Source organism: Didymosphaeria variabile, assembly GCF_027946475.1.
Source record: "Didymosphaeria variabile strain IMI 356815 chromosome Unknown scaffold_3, whole genome shotgun sequence".
NCBI classification, from domain to species: Eukaryota; Fungi; Ascomycota; class Dothideomycetes; order Pleosporales; family Didymosphaeriaceae; genus Didymosphaeria; species Didymosphaeria variabile.
Window position 1 is genome coordinate 2,714,226 of NW_026611622.1, and position 19,200 is coordinate 2,733,425.

A 19,200-nucleotide genomic window follows, 5' to 3' on the forward strand; every position below is an offset into this window, starting at 1 on the left:
CTTGTATGTTGTTGGGTTGGTCGATGTTTTGATAAGAAGAGGGGTGCTCGCAAGGCGTGGCTCTTGATAGCAACTGTGCACAGGACTAGGCACTGGAAATCACGGAGCGTCCCTTGTAGATGGTGGGAGACCGCGACGCAATAGTGGACGGAAGGTCGCGCGCAGCGAGGAGTTGTCGTATAGTGAGCGGCGCAATCTCCTGGCCAATTGAGGAAGTCGCGGCGCGTTGGGATGGAAACCACGATGTCCTCGTCAACAGCGAGGCGCGGCAGCCGGTCACGCCCCTCCAACCCAAGCCATAAGCAAGGTTTCGAACGTGTTACTCGAATTCGAGTTCGAGGATTCTTGGGGTGGGTGCATGGCCTCATTTTATGTTGCCGGCATCTTAGATGCGTTTGTACGCCCTCAGCTGTCTTTACTTACGTTGCACTTCAACATACCCCAGACTATCCTCTTACATTCTAGCTCTTCAAAGGAAATTATGCATCTAAGAGTACATGTTTTCGAAAGACATCAATGCATCGCGACCTACCATTAATTAGATGCCAGCCATCGGAGAGCCGTTTCGGAAGGGCCTCGTCATCACCATAGCGACTTCAAGTCTGCATGTATATTCAAACAAGCACTCAGACAGTCTTTGCTGTTATTTCACGTATGAAGCGGCAGCAATAAGATGCCCACGACCAGCAGTGCTCGATGTCGAATTGTGGGGCCCAAGGATCGGCGCTCGTCAACAACAAGCCGAGGGGCTCTCGGCTAGAGTCACGTGCGTCGGCATGAACATGGGGATCAAACTATCTCTGGGGAACCGTGGAGAACTGCCGGCTTATGTATACATATACCTCTGTTCCCATATCCTTTGTTGGTACCGTCCTCCATGTTCCATAGCTGCTCTTCTGGTTCATAGTTGCCCTCCCAAGCTTCGAATAAGCGACTTATCATGGCTCTCGGTTCGTTTCCTATCCGTGAGCTGGAGTCCTCTCCGCATTGCACGCAGAAACTGACCTAGCAATCCTAGTACCCATCGCAGGCGCAATTGCAGGAGCCACAGCTGGCGCCGCCTACCTCGACGCCAAGTTCCACATCCGCAACGATCTCAGCACCCTCCGACGATCAAAAGCATCACAACGCGAGTTCGATGCCGCATGTACGTTGGCCCCACTTGGACCCTTGCCCACTGTCATCGGAGCTTTGCTAACGCACATGGCGCACCAGGCAAGAAGCACGGAGGTAGAAGCCTCTGGTATTTTTTCGAAGCGCAAGCACATCAGCAACCCGAGTCGAGCGAAGCTATCTGGTCACGAACAGGATGCTACACCTGGGGAGAGACGTATGCGAACGCATGCCGATACGCGCAATACTTCCTACAAAATGGCGTGAAGCCTGGAGAGCTGGTGTCGCTCTACTTGACGAACCAGCCTGACTTCATGTTCGCGCATCTGGGATCGTGGGGTGTAGGATCGGCGCCAGCCCTCATCAACCACCATTTGGCAGGAGATGCCCTAGTACATTGTCTGAAAGTTGCAGGCGGTAAACTGCTGCTCGTAGACGAGGAATCGGAAGCGCAGGCACGGATAGAAGCAGTTCGTGACAGGATTGAGGGAGAGCTGGGAATGACCATAAGGATACTGGACAAGCACACGAAGGGCGAGATTCTGCGCATGGAGCCAAAGAGACCCGAGGACGAATATCGCGCTGGTGTGACGGGCACATTCCCCATATTCCTTTTCTACACGAGGTCTGTCTACAAGCAGCCTGGCTACATCGGAAGGATACTGACAACGCCAGTGGTACGACTGGACATCCCAAAGCGTGCCCATTTGAGACACAGAGGGCTGGCGTTATTGCAGTGGGGCGAACGAAGGACCTAGGCATGAGACCTGGACCGAGTGGCGATCGGTGGTATGTTCCTATGCCGCTATACCACGGCACGGGGGGCACAACAGCATTATCTTGCATGCTTTCTGGTGTGACACTCTGCATTGGGAAGAAGTTCTCGACATCGAAGTTCTGGACCGACGTCCGCGACTCACGATCGACCGCATTCGTTTACGTTGGAGAAACCGCACGATATCTCCTCGCGAACCCTCCAAGTCCTCTGGATAAGCAGCACAACGTCAAGGTCATGTTTGGGAACGGCATGAGACCGGATGTATGGCATCGTTTCGTGGAGCGGTTTGGCATAGAGACGGTGGCCGAATTCTTTAATAGTACAGAAGGTGTTCTGTCGCTGATGAACATTTGTCGTGGACCTTTCCAGGCCACTGCAGTCGGCCACCAAGGTGCGATCATGCGAAGGAAGACGTACGATATCTACATCCCGGTGGAGATAGACTTCGAGACGAACGCAATCTACCGGGATTCGAAGACCGGATTCGCCAAGAGAAAACCGTACGAAGAGGGCGGTGAAATTTTGGTGAGGCTGCCGAACGAGGCGGCCTTTGTCGGATACTACAAGAATCCCGAAGCGACGAACAAGATGTTCGTGCGGAACGTTTTCAAAAAGGGCGATCTGTTTTACCGCACAGGAGATGCACTTCGACGAGACGAGGACGGCCGATGGTTCTTCCTCGACCGGTTAGGCGATACTTTCCGCTGGAAGTCCGAGAACGTTAGCACTGCCGAGGTCAGCGAAGTACTAGGCCACTTCCCAGGTGTTGTCGAAGCGAACGTTTACGGCGTCCAAGTACCGGGACACGACGGGCGCGCCGGCTGTGCAGCAATTTACATCGACCCTGCTTTGCTGCCGAAGTTTGACTTCAACGCTCTCCTCGCGCACTCACGCGCGAAACTGCCCAAATACGCTGTTCCAGTCTTCCTTCGGGTGCTGAACGACATCACCACCATGCACAATAACAAGCAAAACAAGGTGCCGCTACGGAACGATGGTATTGATCTGAGGAAACTGCAAGAGAGGAAAGATATGGAGAGCGCGAAAGCTGGTTTGGCAAAAGACAGTATCAGGTACGACACTATCTATTGGAATCCTTCTGCGTTGAATAATGTGAAAGGAGCAAGCAATGACGATGATGGGTTCGTTGTGTATACGTTGGAGGATTGGGACTACCTGCAAAACAGTGTGCCTAGTAATCCTAAGATATAGCGATCGGCAGGACCTCTCGCGACTATGATACGCATACTGTACTTTATAGAACTCAATCCATGGAAGTGCAAAAATAAGCTGTAGCCAGCGGAAATATTCCGTTCTTCGAATGATCCACCGTACCCTGGATTCGAGACAACAGCTTCTCCACGCTCCGTTTACTTGATCATCCCTACAGCGAACGACGAAGGTCAAACATTCTCGGATGACAAGGGTAGGTTGCGAGGCAAACATCAACTCATGATATGAGACACGACTTGCCAAGGTATCCTGCGAAACTCCGCCTTTGTCGCAGGCTCGCTGTATGCTTGCAACCGCAACCGTGATTCAAAGTCAATCACCGGCTTTCTTCCCAACCCTGAGTTTGATTGGACAAGCGGTCTTTCCTATTGCTATCTTGTTCTCTTCACCTTCACTTCAAACGCGACCAATCTTTAAATTCGCAATTCCACCGCCTAAAGTTGGCCCTCTGCCCGCGCACCACACGTTTCAATTTCTCTTATTGTGCCCTTTCTATGACAGGACGCGGCCGTCCCATAAAACAACCAACACTAAGGCTCAAGAACCGACTGAAGCTTAGCACTGCAGCCTGCATGCCTTCGGATACCTCTGACACTGAGGAAGGTTGAGCAGTCACACCTGTCACGCCCATGGCTATCGACCCAGATGCCGTGACCACGAGCTCGCTCAGGGCTCTTCAGAATGAAGACCAGCGCAAGGTTATGGATATCGTGGACAAGCTCCGTCGCACGGGTCTCAGCGGCATCGTCGAGCTTCCGCAGCTTGTGGTAGGTATTTTGCGTGTAATACTTCCCACTGTGAGCCGACCTAATTTCTGTGACAGGTATGCGGTGACCAATCGTCTGGCAAATCGAGCGTCCTAGAGGCCATCACAGAGATTCCGTTTCCGCGTAAAGAGAACTTGTGCACGCGATTTGCTACCGAGATCATTCTTCGCCGCGCACCCAACTCAACTATCTCAATCACGATAACACCGGACAAGCTGCGCCCCAAGCAGGAGCAGACGAAGCTCAAATCTTTCAGCAAGACCATCGATGACTTCAACCAGCTCCCGGACATTATCGAAGAAGCTACGCAAGCCATGGGTCTTGGTGTAGTTGGTGGCATTGGTTCGAGGGCTTTCTCTCGCGATGTCCTCTCAGTCCAGATTGACGGCCCAGATCGTCCCCAGCTGTAAGCATTGCACGTATATGCAATTTTTGTTCTTGACGTGTCTCATATGAATCCAGGACTTTGGTCGATCTTCCGGGTCTAATCCATAGCAGCAATCGCTCTCAGACCGAATCCGACAAAGAATTGATTCTCAACTTGGTTAAGGAGTACATTAGCAACCCGCGCACGATCATCCTGGCCGTTGTCAGCGCGAAGAATGACATGGCCAACCAGCTCATCGTTGACTATGCGCGCAAGGCGGATCAAGACAACAAGCGCACGCTTGGTATCATCACCAAGCCGGACTACTTGCGCGAGGGTACAGAAAACGAATTGAGCTGGATTGAGATCGCGCAGAACAAGGATGTCTATCTTGAACGAGGCTGGCATATGCTCAAAAACCGCGGCGACAACGAAATGGACTTCACTTTCGTTGAGCGCAATAAGGCTGAGGCTCTGTTCTTCAGCAAAGGTCGCTACGTGGATCTCCCTCGTGATTGTGTGGGCATCGAGTCATTGCGTGAGCGTCTGAGCAAGCTTCTGCTCACCCATCTCATCAAAGAGCTGCCATCTTTGAAAGAAGAGATGAACACGAAATTACAGGCGACGAGCGATGAGATCACCAAGCTTGGAGAGAAGCGATCAACCATTCCTGAACAGCGCATGATGCTCATGAAAGTGTCTATGCAGATTAACAGCATTCTTAATAGTGCCGTCAAAGGTCATTTCGCATTTTCTTCCATACTGGCGTATCGCTGATTGTCCCTACACAGGCTTTTATGAGAGCAACTTCTTTGGAGCCATCGATATGAACGCCAAAGTCGATGCTAAGGTGAACATCTCCCGATTTCGAGCAGTGATTCAGCATCGAAATCTTACCTTCGCTGAGAACATGCGGCTTCATGGTCACACATATTCTGTTGGCATAGGCCCTGGCGATGATCCCAACGAGCGGGCCGAGATCCTGAAAGATGAGAAAGAGCTCGGGCGCATTTCCAAGGATCTCCTGTTGGACCTTCCGAAGCCAAAGATGTTCACACGTGAACAAGCTATTGAATGGGTGAAAAAGACGCTTGAACGTTCGCGTGGCTACGAATTGCCTGGTACTTTCCAGCCCATGCTGATCAGTCAGCTATTCTGGGAGCAGTCACAGCCGTGGGAGAAGATTGCTGTAGAACATATCAATGGCGTAGCTGATATCTGTGAGGGATTCGTTTATAAAGTTCTCCAGTACGCTGCGCCAGGTGAGTTTCTTCCGCGTATCACTGCTCTGAGCGTCGATGCTGCTCTCAAGTCGTCTCTAGCTGCAGCCAAGGATGAGTTGGCCAAGCTCATCAAGGATAAGGCGCGCCATCCTATGACGTACAACCGTAAGTCTAGCACATAATTCGTCCTCCAAGGCATTGCGTTGATCGCGATAGACTACTTCACGACTACGCTTCAAAAGCAGCGTCAGCGGAAGCACCAGAAGATTGGAAAGAAAGCAGCAGAGGCTATTACGGAAAACAAACTCATGTTTGATGGCAGTTTCCAAACCCTGATCAAGCCGGATGATCTTGGAGAGGCTATGTCAACGGCAATTGAGCAGGACATGGATAGATTCAGTGCTGGGGAGGCACTGGACTACGAACGCGCTTACTACAAGGTATATTTTCTTAAATTACATACCATACATCAATAATTACTGATACAGACTATAGGACGAGCTAAAGTACTTCGTCGCCTCCGTTTGCAAGGAGTGCATCGAGCGTCACCTCGTCGAGCCCCTTCCCAACATAATTCTGTCCCCTCTCGTGGTCACCGCAATGTCCGAGAAAGAGATTTCCTTTGTTGCTGCGGAGCCGCCTGAGATCACACAGAAGCGTGCTCATCTGGAGTCTCGTATGGCTATGTTAGAGAAGGGCCTCGAGACTTTCCGTGAGGCTATGGGCGGCTTGAGACGCTAACATCAATGGAAAGTGATGAGCTCAGGAAAGTTGAAGATGAACACGCTCGGATGGTCATTCATTCGATCTTCGATCCGCAGAAACGCATTCTCTGGTCTTCGATGATAGATAACAGAGTCTGTTGGAGATGGTTAAGACATGTACAGCTTCTTGGCTAGTATCGGCTTGGAACAACATACTTCGTTGACTTAGCCAAGACCTACATCTAGATCAATCTTCTCAAAAGCTACAATCCTTGTCAATGTGATCGTCGACACAAGCGCATGAATTTCCCATAATGCGGGTCAAACCTCATAAATACAACGCATGCGTTCCGATAAGTCCCAGTGTGATGACACTTCTACAGGGTACAGTACAACGACCGATAGCAGGGCACACCTGATTTCAACGAGTCACCGGTTCATACAGTGCAGTGTGACCACTTGACAAGAAATGGGGACACTCTGTATTCAGCCTATCGAGGTAATGTAGACATTGGGGAGTGTAAAGATGAGTCTTCTTCTATCATGAGGCCAGGCATCAGCGGCAACTCTTCATAGCAGTGAGAGCTACCAACGACGTACGATTTAATGGCTGAAACATTTATAGACTATATCGACGTAGGAGTGACGGGTGTTGGTGGGGCTTGGATAAGCGCCACGGCGCTTTGCTAGATCTGCCTCGGCTGCGCGACAGCGTCATTCCGTCTCAGATCCTCACCACTCTCGCTAGGGCGATCCCACATCCGGCCCACCTGACCCGCGATAGACTCCAACTCAATCTCCCATGCCGCGATCATGAATTCTGTCATCCTTTGCCCCGCGCTGGCCCAATTGACCACCCATCACCATGAGCTTCCTCGTTGACCATGCGCGTGATGCGTATCACAACAAGCAAACGCACGTCGTGCTCTTCTCTTCCACCGCCATTGCCCTCTATGGATACGACCAGGGCATGATGTCTTTGAGTACGTAAGGCTCTTTTACAAAGCGAAGTGCATTAGCATGAAATGAGAGACGCAACGCCCAGAGCACAGTGTAGCTATACCTTCCCATCACGAACATTCTATGCTGACTGTGTATTCACACTACAGTCAACACGAACTATGACTATCTCCACACAATGGGTATCTTCGAATCTTCGCCCATTGTCGGCGTTATCGTCGCAATATACTATCTCGGATGCGCCGTCGGTGCCGTCATATTCTCGAAGCTGGCTGACAAGTTCGGACGAAAGCGCTCGATATTCCTCAGCCTCGCAGCTGCCTCTCTGGGCAATCTTCTCATGTTCCTTGCCGGATTGAGGAATACACAAGGTGCTCTGGCAGTCATGTTGACGGGAAGAGTCGTTATGGGCATCGGTGTCGGTGGGATTGACTCTGTCATTCCTACCTATAGCTCGGAATTATCTAACGATGAAGCCCGCGGGAAGGCATTGGCTCAGGAGTTCCAGAGCAATATCTTCGGGCTGCTTATGGCTTTTGGGTAAGTATCTAGAGGGCTTGGAGATTAGACTGCAATTGACATATATGCAGCATCAACTTGGGTATTACCGTAGCACTGGGAAAGTGGAACCAATGGGCTTGGAGACTACCGATAATCGTCATGCAGGTATACCCAATACTTTTGATGGCTTTCGTCGAGCAGCTCCCAGAGTCTCCAAGATGGTTTATCTACAACGGCCGAGAGACGGATGCTCAAGTAGCGCTGAACGAGATATATGGGAACGAGGGTGACAGCAAGCTTGATGAATTACTGGACGCTCACGAGAAAGAGAAGGACCAGCATGTTGGATATCTGGACATGATCACTCCTTCACATCCGCAGTTCCATCCGACCGTGATCACTGTCATGGGTCAAATTAACCAGGCTTTGACAGGCTACGGAGCAGTATCCGTTTATGGGCCTCAAATTTTCGAGGTGCGTTTATCGCAATGAGATCCTGATTGTGTAAGCTAATACATGGCAGCTCCTAGGCTTCCCCGTCCGAGACGCCGAGTACCTCACCCTCGCGAACTATACATCCTACTTCCTCCTCATGACCGTCGCCTGGCTGCTGATTGACGCCCTCGGCCGCCGCAAACTCCTCCTCCAAGGTTCCTTCCTCCTCAGCATCTCCTTCCTCTTGCTCGCTCTCTTCGGCGGCCTCGCCAAGAATTCCTCCAAACTCGACATCCCCACCTTCGTCCCCGGCCTCCTCGGCACAATAGTGCTGTTTATTGCGACGGGGGCTTTCGGCATCGGCTGGCTCACAACTGTTTGGCTTATTCCTACGGAGATCTATCCTACTACTGCTCGCTCCCAGGGCACCGCGATATCGGTGATCGTATGGGGTCTGGCCAACTTTGCTATCACGTTTCTGACGCCCGTTATGTTCAACAACCTGTCGTACTTCATATTCGGCATCTTCGCCGTGTCTAACGCACTCGCGGGGCTGTGGACGTGGTTATATCTGCCGGAAACGGGAGGCCGGACGTTCGAAGAAAACCAATCGTTCTTTGCGGAGGCGAAGGAGGCGGGGACCTGGAGGGTGAAGAAAGTGGCGGGCGGCGAGTATGCTGTATTCAAGTATCCGGACCCGGAGGGTGACGAGGTGGTGGATGCGGAGCGGGTGCCGCTTTTACGGAGGGTAGAGGATCAGGTGCCGAGTGTGGAGTAGGGTGGATGTGGTGGATTGCTTTTGGCTAAGATTGTATACCCCTGGTGTGAATGGTGCTATGTTTAATGATAACGACTTGCATATGTTAATGTCGTGATGCTCTTCTAGTCCTTTGGTGAGCTACATCTCTTCGCAGATCTATCTAGTCAGATCTGATGTGGTCGTTAGATATACGAATTCAAGAACCTAAGCGACCAGGCGCTTTCAGACAGCTCAAACGACAAGATCGCCAGATGACCTGAATCGCGACACTGTCGATGGGAACATGAACACTGCTGTACGGTGATGGAAGTATCGATTACTCAAGAACAAGTGGGTGGTGAACAAGAAAGCTGTGGTATCTATGTCTAGCGGCTAAGATTCAGGTAACTTTAGCCATCACGTTGCACATCGTCGATCAGCAGCAAGTGTTAGGTTTAGGAATGCGAACGTAGGCAATTTCTGGCAATTTTCCCGATGAAGGAAGCTGTTTACAAGGACCTTCCTTGCGAACCCCGGACCCCTTTTATCCATGGCTTTGTCCATATCGCTCTCCTGTCGCACCCTTTCTTGTCTAGCGCTTGTGGAGCACATGAAAATCACGCGAACATTCGCCGTATACCACGAACTTTATGCATCTCGCTTTTTCGGAAGGATGTTCCTGATCCGCGGTGTGGAGAACGCGGAAATTTGACGCAAAGTGCCGCAGGTTCTTCATAAGGTTTGTCATGCTCGGAAACAATGGATAGTAGATTCCGAAGCAGCTTCGAGATGTTTAAAACACTAGATGGGTTCGTCTTCTTCCCGTTCGATTACAAGACGATGCATAGTCTCCTAGAACGGTTCGTAGCTCAAGTGTAGAGTCTGAGTAGATCCTTACACATGACTCGACCAGGAAAAAACATCACGACTCCGGTCCTTGTTCGAATAGCGCTTCGTACAGACTCAAACTTTCCAATTTCAGGTCTATTTTACAGTCTCCTTTTCTTGGCCTAACTTTTGGTCAGGTGGTCGACGCCTCGGCCGCTTATCTACTGCACCGATCATGGTTATTTACGAAGGCAGGCTTCAGCGTCACAACACCGAAAAACGAACGGTGCCTCTCGTCAGCACTTTCGGACGTAAGCTTGGCCTTGCGCCCGATGTCTCGAATTGTCTTGCTGCCTCGTGGTGCACCGCGATGTCGGGAGTGGCGCGGCTTTCGCCCGCGGTACTTCTTGCGGCGTAGGAGATCCCTACACTGCCGAGAATTGCGGGAAACGCCCATCGTTCCCGAAGGGTACCATAGGCAGCTTAGAAGCTTCATTTTGCAGTGTGATGGCCATGTCTCTCACCTACATAGAATCTGCCCAACTGTACCTGCCTCGAGATGAATGGAAGCCTCGCGGCACAGCGATGCACTGTGATGAACAATGAGATGGTAGACTCATAACATATAAATCTGAGCGTGTTTACCAACGACTCTCTTCACCACATCCTTCATCTACTTCACAGTCTTCATACCCCGTGACATCTTCGAACCTCATCATTAAGGTCGACCTAGTCTACTCTACCAACATGTCCGGAACCGGTGCCTCAGGAGGGGACTACTACAGATACCAATGCAAGTATGCCCTTGTAGTGGACGGCCATACTCGCGATTTCATGTTCTATTCCCCCAATGAAGTATGCCAGGCGTGCCGTGTAAGTTTACGATATCTTTCTTGTCAACATACAGCTAACCATTCGACAGCTCGCAGGCCGTACATAGATGTTTTGCATCCGAACTATATCGTCATTTGCGCTTCGAGCGTGTGTAGTCCAGTCCACACACGTACCGAGAGAGCACTGCGGCAAACGGCATTCATTTGGCCACTTAATTTCCATACAACGGCGGCAACCAAATTTTCAACTCAGCGACGGACGGTATTTGTTGGGGGGTGTTACTTGTTATCTGCAGTCCACTTTTAGATCTCTTATATCGAAGGACCACTCTTGCTTCCATATGTAAACCGTCCAATCAGTGAAAGACTTTTATATCTGATCTGGGCCGCTTGAGAAATCGTCGTCGGCACTGAGCACATTCACAACGCCTGAGATTGATTAGCGCAGCGTTGAAGTGCCGGAAAGAGCGTTCGGCGCCCGCGAAAATGGCAGGCATGACGTGACGACCCGCACTCAACCATCACTCTACACTTATTTCCTCTCGTAGCTTCTCATCACAACCGCACGGGTCTCGCGCTCAAACCATCCTTACATTCAAAGCACTGCTCTCTCGCTGCAAGACGTTACTTGCTGCAGCCGTCGACAGAAGCCTTCGGAGGTTCCTCTGAATCAGCCTGCCTGGCGGCACGCTCTCGTTGTACGCGCAGAGGAAATCCCGCGCTAATCTGGCCTCGTCTACGATGCACATCAGTCACGCGACGGTCGTTACGATGCACGCGTTCCACTCCGTTCGCACATGGACGTGTTCGGGGCAAGGACCATGACGCTTGGTGGAATTTGCAAGCGGCTTTGAGGACAACATTTTCCGTTGCATCGATATTACTTGAACGCCGCATTGGTGCGTCTCCCACGCAACCCGCGTGCGTCCGGTATAGGAGAACTTCCTCTATTTATGCATGGCTACTCTTTTGGCTCCGCACATCAAGTTCGATCCCACCCAGAACATTTGCCAACATGAGGTCTCGCCGATGTCACAAAAGGCGGCTCATTGCTCCGGTGGCACAACAAAGCTAGGAAGACAAGAACAAGGGTCGCACCATCTACGAACAAGGCATCAAGGGCGGATGTTGCGCTGACGTAGGGAGGACCATGGCCAGTATTACCATTAATGAACCTTTTCCTTTGTGCAGCAGGAGACTTTGCAGCTCGACAACTGTCCACGTGTCTCAATATTGGCAGGTCAGAGCTGAGGGACTTCGGTATCGATTTGTACAGTGAGGATTGGCCATTCGACTGAGCGACCGAGCCCCATTTTCCGAGCGCAATCTTGAACTTCTCGCTCGCTCTCTTTGAGATTTAGTTCAGTCTAATGAGACTATCCGAGACAATAATCTGGGAATGATACGACCGAATGACCTGATCGTTCCGCTGTCTACCTACGCGAGGGCGTCTTGTTAGACCAATACTTGAGGCAGCACACACCACCTCTTGCAGCATGGGTCCATCTTGAGATGCGCATCCCGAAGTGCAATCAGGGGAGGACGCTCTCAAAGAAGGTCGGGATGTATCTGATGCTTTGACCATGCGTCAACAACAGTGAGCCTTGCGACCCAACGCTAGGCGACTGGCTTTTAGGCGCCCAAGTAGTCTCCGCAGAGCGATCGTCAAGATTCGACATCGTTCCTAGCGTCGAGACAGCCGATTGCTCTACAATCGCTCGAGACATCATTGCGAAGTCCACCCTTGCGGACAAGTTCGTCGGGCGTCAGCCTGTGGGGAAGGACATCAACAATTAGGCCGACACTCAGAGGAAATTGGCGCCCTGGTTTCAATTGGCGACTGTTACTAGGCGTAAGCAGGTTTGCCTCGAGCCACCGCTAGCCCAGGTCGAAACGTACGATAGTACTACTCGTAACTACGATCACTCCAGCGCCGGCCGGCCGCTCCCGTGTGCGACGGTCTCGCAGCAGCTTTGGAATTAACCATCCAGCCGAAATTTGCCGCTTAAAGAAGATTGCAACGGCTTTTGGAAAGACACTCATGTATAGTCGGCCGATGCATTACCTCGCGGTCAACACCAGGTTGTCAAATCCTGACGCAGCGATGGACCTCGTGCGAGCCAGAAGCCCTAGTGATCGTGGCACACCGAAAGCCTCCACTTGGCTGGATGCCAGCTGGACCTCTGAAGCATTGCAGTGCACATTGGCCGCATGCATCGTATGGCACAAGGTGCAGCCTGATATTATCTGTGACCACCCTATAACTCTCGTAAGGATCTAACCATCTTCCAAAAACCCGGAATAGGGTTGTGGCCTTTCAGACAAGCGCATAATATCGCGACGATCACCCCGGGAGACCAATTGTTAAGCGCCCGCACGGCTTTCGCCGCCACGGCGGTGCTGTCTACCAAAACGCCTCGAGCAAGGCCGAAAGTTTCCCAAGACTACTTACTCCCCGTATCTTGCTTGCATCGAGAAATTGATATCGGCCCACGCCCGCGAGATGACTTTTGGAATACCCTTGGGGAGGTAGTGCGCAAGTGCCAGCAACGTTCCTCGATGCCACAAGGCTGCATAACGCTGCATAGTGGCATGCAGTTCGACCACCCATAGCGATCGCTGCCCTGCATGAAGGGCGATCCCAAGCCTTGCAGATGCACAGTCACATGACCGAGAACAGCTGCGTCCAACCGAGATCATGCGAGTGCCTTGGCCTGAACCCGGTCCAGGCTTGCGCGCCGCGTGCGTTAATCCAACGTTCGCTCTTGTTAACACGCGGTCCATCCAATACTTTTGCTGCAACCATCGAATTAGGCGCAAGGCATGCGATGCGTTATATCTCTTCACGATTCGCCCATCGTACTGACCATTGTTTAGGCCGCAAGACGTCCTAATCCAGGGCTGAAGCAGCCCAGTCTTGTGCTGCCTACGACATCGATTTTGAACAGTGCCGGACGCGCGGTCTGAATTGAGAGCTGAACCACCTTTCGGTGCCTACCTGCTGATCTACTAATATGTATCTAGGCCAATCTCCCTCTTGAGAGACGTCGTTGTCTCGGCTACACTCAAGCCACACAGGCCGTGCCGCAGCACAAGGCGAAGGTGGTTTTGCCGTTCCGTTGACCAGTGGTCTATCTTTGCGGCACAGCAACTGCTTTCCAACCCCAGAGGACGGCGCTATGCAGGGCAGCCCTATCTGCCTCGACCTGTGACTGTGCGCAGGCGATGCGCCACGCTCAGCTTGTGGCATAGGTGCACAGCGGACCGCACCTTGGATGCGACACGAACATCTGAAGAGTTGCTAGAAGCTGTCAACCAGAGAAGTAAGGGTCACAAATATCACAGCCGAATCATCAGGGCTTTCAAATGAAAGTAAAGGCATCTAACATCATGCTTGTGCGTGGTATTTGAAATCTACGGAACGACGTCAGAAGGCTTAAGACACAGGGCGGCCCATGCTGTCCCTACCCACGCAATGTAGTACCGAAATCTTGACGCTGAAGATAATTCTCCATCCTTTCCATTGATTCTAAACCATGAGCCCTGCACCTCGAGGCGTTAGCGACTATGAGACATCAAGGTCATGGACGAGATACCTTAGTAAGATTTGAATGCCGAAAGCTACGTCGCATGATGGACTCAGCCGAGTTACTGTCCAGGCAAGCTAGGATAAGCCTTCCTGGTCTTGCTCTATCAGTCTAGAGTCACCTACACTTCGTGCAGAAGAGAGGGGTGACATGGGTTTGGCTTACCCGACTACAGTAGCGGGCCGGGGTGCAGCAATGCTGCCTGAACCCAATACTCTCGTGCTCACTACGTTCGCGCTGTGCGTGGGATCGTCGGACACTGTCTTACTCAGACAAAGCCCACTAAACGACTACAATACTCAGTTGATCCATGAAGACAGTGGGCCTCTCCAGCACTTCCACCAGGCAGACAGACATCCTTGACGCCTATAGACGTAACAGTAATGCAGACTAATGTGCCGCACATGTAAAGCCATCGTGACGAACTTCCCGCACGGGACCTTGAAGCCCGCACCTGCCGCTGTCTCGCCGCAATATACTACGGAGCGCACCATGTCGAATGGAGCTACATCTTTACAAGAAAACGCACCGTTATCGACGTTGGGGGGCGATCCAACAACAAAGCATGCTCTAAGAAAATTTCCCATAGGCGCCAACGGCGGCACCGCGGCTATATCACACCGTCAAAGTGTACAGGCTGCATTTCGCTAAAAGCTCACGTACGCTACGAGCCGTCGCGTCGTCCATGTCGGGCCGCCTTCGATATACAGGGCTCTCAGGTTCTAGTGTGACTTCACCGTCACATTCACCAACATCCTCAACGGCGCCACGGCGGCTGGTATACGGGCCGAACGCCTTCGCTACCTTCTTAGCCACAATGGGATGTGCACGTCAAGAAGGATGCCGCTGATGCAGGTTCCGTCACGGGGCGTTGCGGCTATGAGGACAAGGTGCATACGGTAAGAGTGATGACACAGTGAGAGTACAATAAGTATGGAAGTGTAAATTACTGTTACAAACATCCCATTCGTAAGCTCTCCGCATGTATGCAAAAGACGTATCCATAACACTTGAACATCGTGAATCGAACGTAAAGCGCCAACAGGCTAACGGCAGCCCTAACGTGAGACCAGGGGGATGCCATTCACCCACTCATTAAGCGATTAAGTCCCAGTTTCTGCGCATGGTTAGTTACAGATTCACATGTGTGCAGAGTATATATGAAAAGTACTTACCAGTCTCAACACCTGGCTGTCTGCCGTCCAGGTCGCCCGTGACTTTTTTCTTCAGCTTTGCCATACCAAGCTTCGCCTGGTCCTTTGCAAACTTCGCATTGCGCGCGGGTTTCCACTGCATCATGCCGCGCTGCTTGCGCTCCTCTGTACGCTTATTCTGCTTGTTAATGCTCTTGCTGCTCTGTGGCGACAGATTACCACCACTAGAATCGGCCGTGGTGTCGGTGCGCGCCGTGGACTGTGACATGCGCGGACCGCGAGTCGAAGTCGGCGAAGTAGGCGACAGGTCGGTTTCCTGATGTTTGAGGTGTCCATTCGGCCCATTTCCGTTGCTGTTCTGGTTCCCGTTCTGACCGGTGCTTTGATCTTTGCCATCCGTGTTGCCTTTGCGAGCTTGTTTGCCACCGCCGGGCCCGCCGGACATGTTACCGGCGTGGCCAGCGGTATCCGCATCTTCTACTCCAATATCAGACGAAGACTCTGAATCCAACCCCGAATCATCATGATCCTCGTCATCAGAGGGATGGTAGGGGTCGTGAAGCGGCTCGTCTCTACCAGGCTCTCTCCTCTTCTTCCCCTTTGTATCAAGATAGGCCTTAGGGTCCTGGCCGAAAGCGCCGGACCAATCGATACCGTCTTTCGCGAGCCACTTCCTCTTCTCCTCTGGGTCGGCGTTCTTGAGGATATCGCGGCCTTCGGTGAGCGATTCGTTGTGCAGCTGTTGGATGCGCTCTGGGAGCTCCTTCTCAACCTTGCGGGTGCGCACGCCTTCGGTGAGGCAGGCCTCCCAGGTCTCGTACGTCTCGCGAGATGCATTGTCCACGATGAATTGCTCGTGCGACTCGTCCATGCCGGCTTTGAACCGTGCGCGGAATTGCAGACGTCCGAGCTCTTGGAGATCCTCGAGTCCAGGCTCGTTATGGCAGTTGTCCTCGGTGATATAGTTCTGAGTGAGTCGTGCGGGGTTAGACGTCGTCCAGATAGGAATGTTGATGTCGGCATCCTCATTGTCGATGAAATGCTGCAGCCAGATAATAGCGTACGCGGCTGCCTTGCGCTTGTTCGCAACATGGAATTCGAAAACGATGGGCGATCTGTAACGGTGCTTGACCGGCATGCGAACATTGTGCTTACCATTGTCCGCTTTGAGGTCCCAGTAGTACCCATCGCCTTCATCGAGCTTCTGAGCTCCGGACCGACCGATCTTACCGGTGCTGCCGCCTGTTCGCAACTTGAGCTTCGCGGCGTGACCATAGCCAACTGCAAGGATACGATCAGATGAGAACTCGAAGCTGCCGACATCCCAGCCGAGCATATGAGGAGGTAGACGCGTCTCGATGCTGCGGAAGAGCAAGGAAATGCGGACACGGCCAAATCCAATACCTCCATCGAGCGGGTACCATCGTGTGACCTGCGACGACGTCTCGAGGACATCGGAAAGCTTCAGTGGGACAACACCAAGGATCGGGTCGTGTTCACGGTTGCGCTGGTCGCGAACAGTGACAGTGACGATTCCAGATCGCCAGTCACGGATGAATCGTTCGGTACCGGCGTTGAAGATAGGCTGCGAGGATACGGCCTTGGAACGTGTCTTGTAGACCAATTCATCGTTGTACAGTATGGTGCAGTAGCTAGTGGGTAGATCGCCACCTGTCTCTTCGGTGGCTTCTCCGTAAGGCTTCGCCGGCTCAAACTCGCGGCCCTTGCGGGAGCCACTCGTACCCTGGATATTATCAAGTTCGAGGTTTACGATTTGATGGACGATAACGCTGCAGATACCGCTTGGCCAAAGCGGATCCGGAGGTGTGTGCATAACTGCGTCGTCCTGTTCGTTATTGATGACACCCTTCTCGTCTTGCAGAGCAGGATCGTCTTTCAGTTCGTCTGGAAGAGCGCGGTTCTTACCGTCGGTCCTCAGAGCCGGACGATATTTTGGTTTGCCGAAGTAACCGACTTCCCAATGAAGTTCGCCCGGCATTTCGCTGTCTGCATCCATACCCGCAAGCTTGGAAGTTTGAGGGTACATCTTTCCTGGGTGCTGGATCATCTTTTGCATCGAAAGCTCAACCTTTCCGACAATGTCATCGGCGGTGTGCCTGTCTGAATCCCACAGTTCGACACTAAGGTTTTCGTTCGCTTTGATGAGTTCCGGAGTGACGAGGAGTGCCGTGGTCTCTTCCCAGATAGGATTGAGATCATCGGTGATAACGCGCGTACAATACATAGGCTTTCCGTACTTGCTGAACGCCAGTGTGATATACGGGTCGCTTCCACCGTGTTTTGAACCGCGTCGGTCTTGCTTGCTGAGGCCAACCGCGCGGTGGATCCGGATCCACATAACACCGAGAGCCTCAGTGTCCTTCTGGATAGAGTCGCCCTGGAGGATGGCGCGCATATCAAGTGACATTGATTTCGGAGCAACATACACTGTTGATTGTTAACAGGCTGGTAACCAATGGTGTAAATCGTAAAAACTTACTGCTCGCTGCTGCTTTGATAGCATAGTTGACGAAGTTGCTGATCAGGGGCAGGTTGAGAATATTAACACCTTTCTCGACCATGGGGATGCAGCCTGCCTCGACTTGAGGGGTGCCCATCAGCGTGAAAGTCAATGTCTTCAAGAACGGAGGTTCGGGAGTCATAGCCAATCGTAATCGCACTGTGCCAACAAGTCCTTGAAGCTCGACGAAGATTGGCAACGGAACACCAAAGAGACCCTTGATCCCCAAGTAGAATATCAATTGCATGTGCATGTTGCGCGCCCGGTCGGATGCTCGCTTGCCGCTCGGCTGAGCGTGGTATGCGAATGACACTTCCAGGTTATAGTAATCACCTCCTTCTTCGTCTGCGGCAGCTTCTTGGGGGTCTTTCGTCTTCTTATTTTCTTCGTGGATGGATTGCTTCATCTCTGACATGTGAGAGTCCGGGAGAGCCCTCAAGCTAAGAATCCGCAATGGGTTGCTTCCCTGGTTGATTTCGGCAACTCGGACATTCTCGATAACACCGGGGACGGAGGCCTGCATGACATCTTCGAGCATGTCAGCTACACCTTGGAACATATCGGGGTTGATCAGTCCCCACACAATGCCGAGCATTGTGTTCATCCATTCGACAGACTCAGGGAGCAGGTTTGCGGTGGCCTGTGTATGTTAGCGACAGCCAACACAGTGGCGCAGGAGACGTACCATCTGCCCCCGCGTCTTCTCGCTGTCCCACTCAACTTCCCTTCCACTACGGATAACCTCCTTGACCCACAAGAATACTCCTGACGACAGACACATGCCGAGAGGCACGAGACCCAACAATCTGCCACCGAACATCTTGCCGACGACAACAGTGGCTACTAGTATGCCAACACATAGGACCGTGGCTCGCTTCTCCAGAGCGGCGAATGTGGGCTCATAGCTAACAGACGGCGTGGGATGGAACAAGATGTTGGTCTTCTCGCCATGAATGGGCACGTCGGAAGTTGTGCCTTCGGCGACTGGATCAGGAGGGGCGGTGACATCTTGATTGTGCTTGTATTCCGCTAACGGTTGGCTGGGATCGGTCTTTATGGGCTGGACTGTGTAAGCAGATCAGGATGCCCAGCTGTCGAAATGAGAACATACTGTGGGCTTTTGGAGGTTGGCATTGGGCACTGAAAGCTGAGGATTCTCGACCTGATCCATCATCGACTTGCTAACATCCTCGATAGTGACCTCCCTGCCCGTGGTGGGATCCGTGACAACTTTCTGGGTGCCCTCAAGCCCCGCCTTTTGTGGTTTGTGGGGGAGGGCTTCTCCGGTCGCTGCGGCCTGCTTCTTTCTCTCCCTGTCCTGCTCGTCCAGCTTGCGATCCCGCTCGGCCTTGTCCTTGTCAAGGTTCTGGATAAACTTCTTCACAGTCGGGACCGGATTGGCGCCCGAATAGTGGCCGCCTGGCGCGTGCTGCTGCTGCTGCTCTGCCATGACGCCG

At 52.3% G+C, this 19,200-nt stretch overlaps 4 protein-coding genes across 4 annotated transcripts; 3 read left to right on the forward strand and 1 right to left on the reverse strand.

The window, feature by feature from the left end:
- Nucleotides 1–940: 940 nt before the first annotated feature.
- Nucleotides 941–3,103, forward strand: N0V89_004240 (uncharacterized protein; the record flags this gene model as incomplete). Its single annotated transcript, XM_056213028.1, has 4 exons — nucleotides 941–950; nucleotides 1,019–1,147; nucleotides 1,216–1,738; nucleotides 1,789–3,103. The coding sequence occupies 4 exons, from the start codon at nucleotides 941–943 to the stop codon at nucleotides 3,101–3,103; spliced, it is 1,977 nt and encodes a 658-aa protein (XP_056073336.1).
- Nucleotides 3,104–3,753: 650 nt separating this feature from the next.
- N0V89_004241 (uncharacterized protein) lies at nucleotides 3,754–6,222 on the forward strand (the record flags this gene model as incomplete). Its single annotated transcript, XM_056213029.1, has 6 exons — nucleotides 3,754–3,891; nucleotides 3,948–4,297; nucleotides 4,354–4,997; nucleotides 5,050–5,646; nucleotides 5,698–5,921; nucleotides 5,977–6,222. 6 exons carry the CDS (start codon nucleotides 3,754–3,756, stop codon nucleotides 6,220–6,222), a joined length of 2,199 nt encoding a protein of 732 aa, XP_056073337.1.
- Nucleotides 6,223–7,050: 828 nt separating this feature from the next.
- N0V89_004242 (uncharacterized protein) lies at nucleotides 7,051–8,859 on the forward strand (the record flags this gene model as incomplete). Its single annotated transcript, XM_056213030.1, has 4 exons — nucleotides 7,051–7,168; nucleotides 7,295–7,685; nucleotides 7,736–8,120; nucleotides 8,170–8,859. The coding sequence occupies 4 exons, from the start codon at nucleotides 7,051–7,053 to the stop codon at nucleotides 8,857–8,859; spliced, it is 1,584 nt and encodes a 527-aa protein (XP_056073338.1).
- A 6,312-nt stretch (nucleotides 8,860–15,171) lies between these two features.
- N0V89_004243 (uncharacterized protein) lies at nucleotides 15,172–19,193 on the reverse strand (the record flags this gene model as incomplete). The annotated part of the gene is made up of 5 exons (XM_056213031.1): nucleotides 15,172–15,185; nucleotides 15,244–17,670; nucleotides 17,723–18,383; nucleotides 18,429–18,803; nucleotides 18,855–19,193. The coding sequence occupies 5 exons, from the start codon at nucleotides 19,191–19,193 to the stop codon at nucleotides 15,172–15,174; spliced, it is 3,816 nt and encodes a 1,271-aa protein (XP_056073339.1).
- Nucleotides 19,194–19,200: the final 7 nt, after the last annotated feature.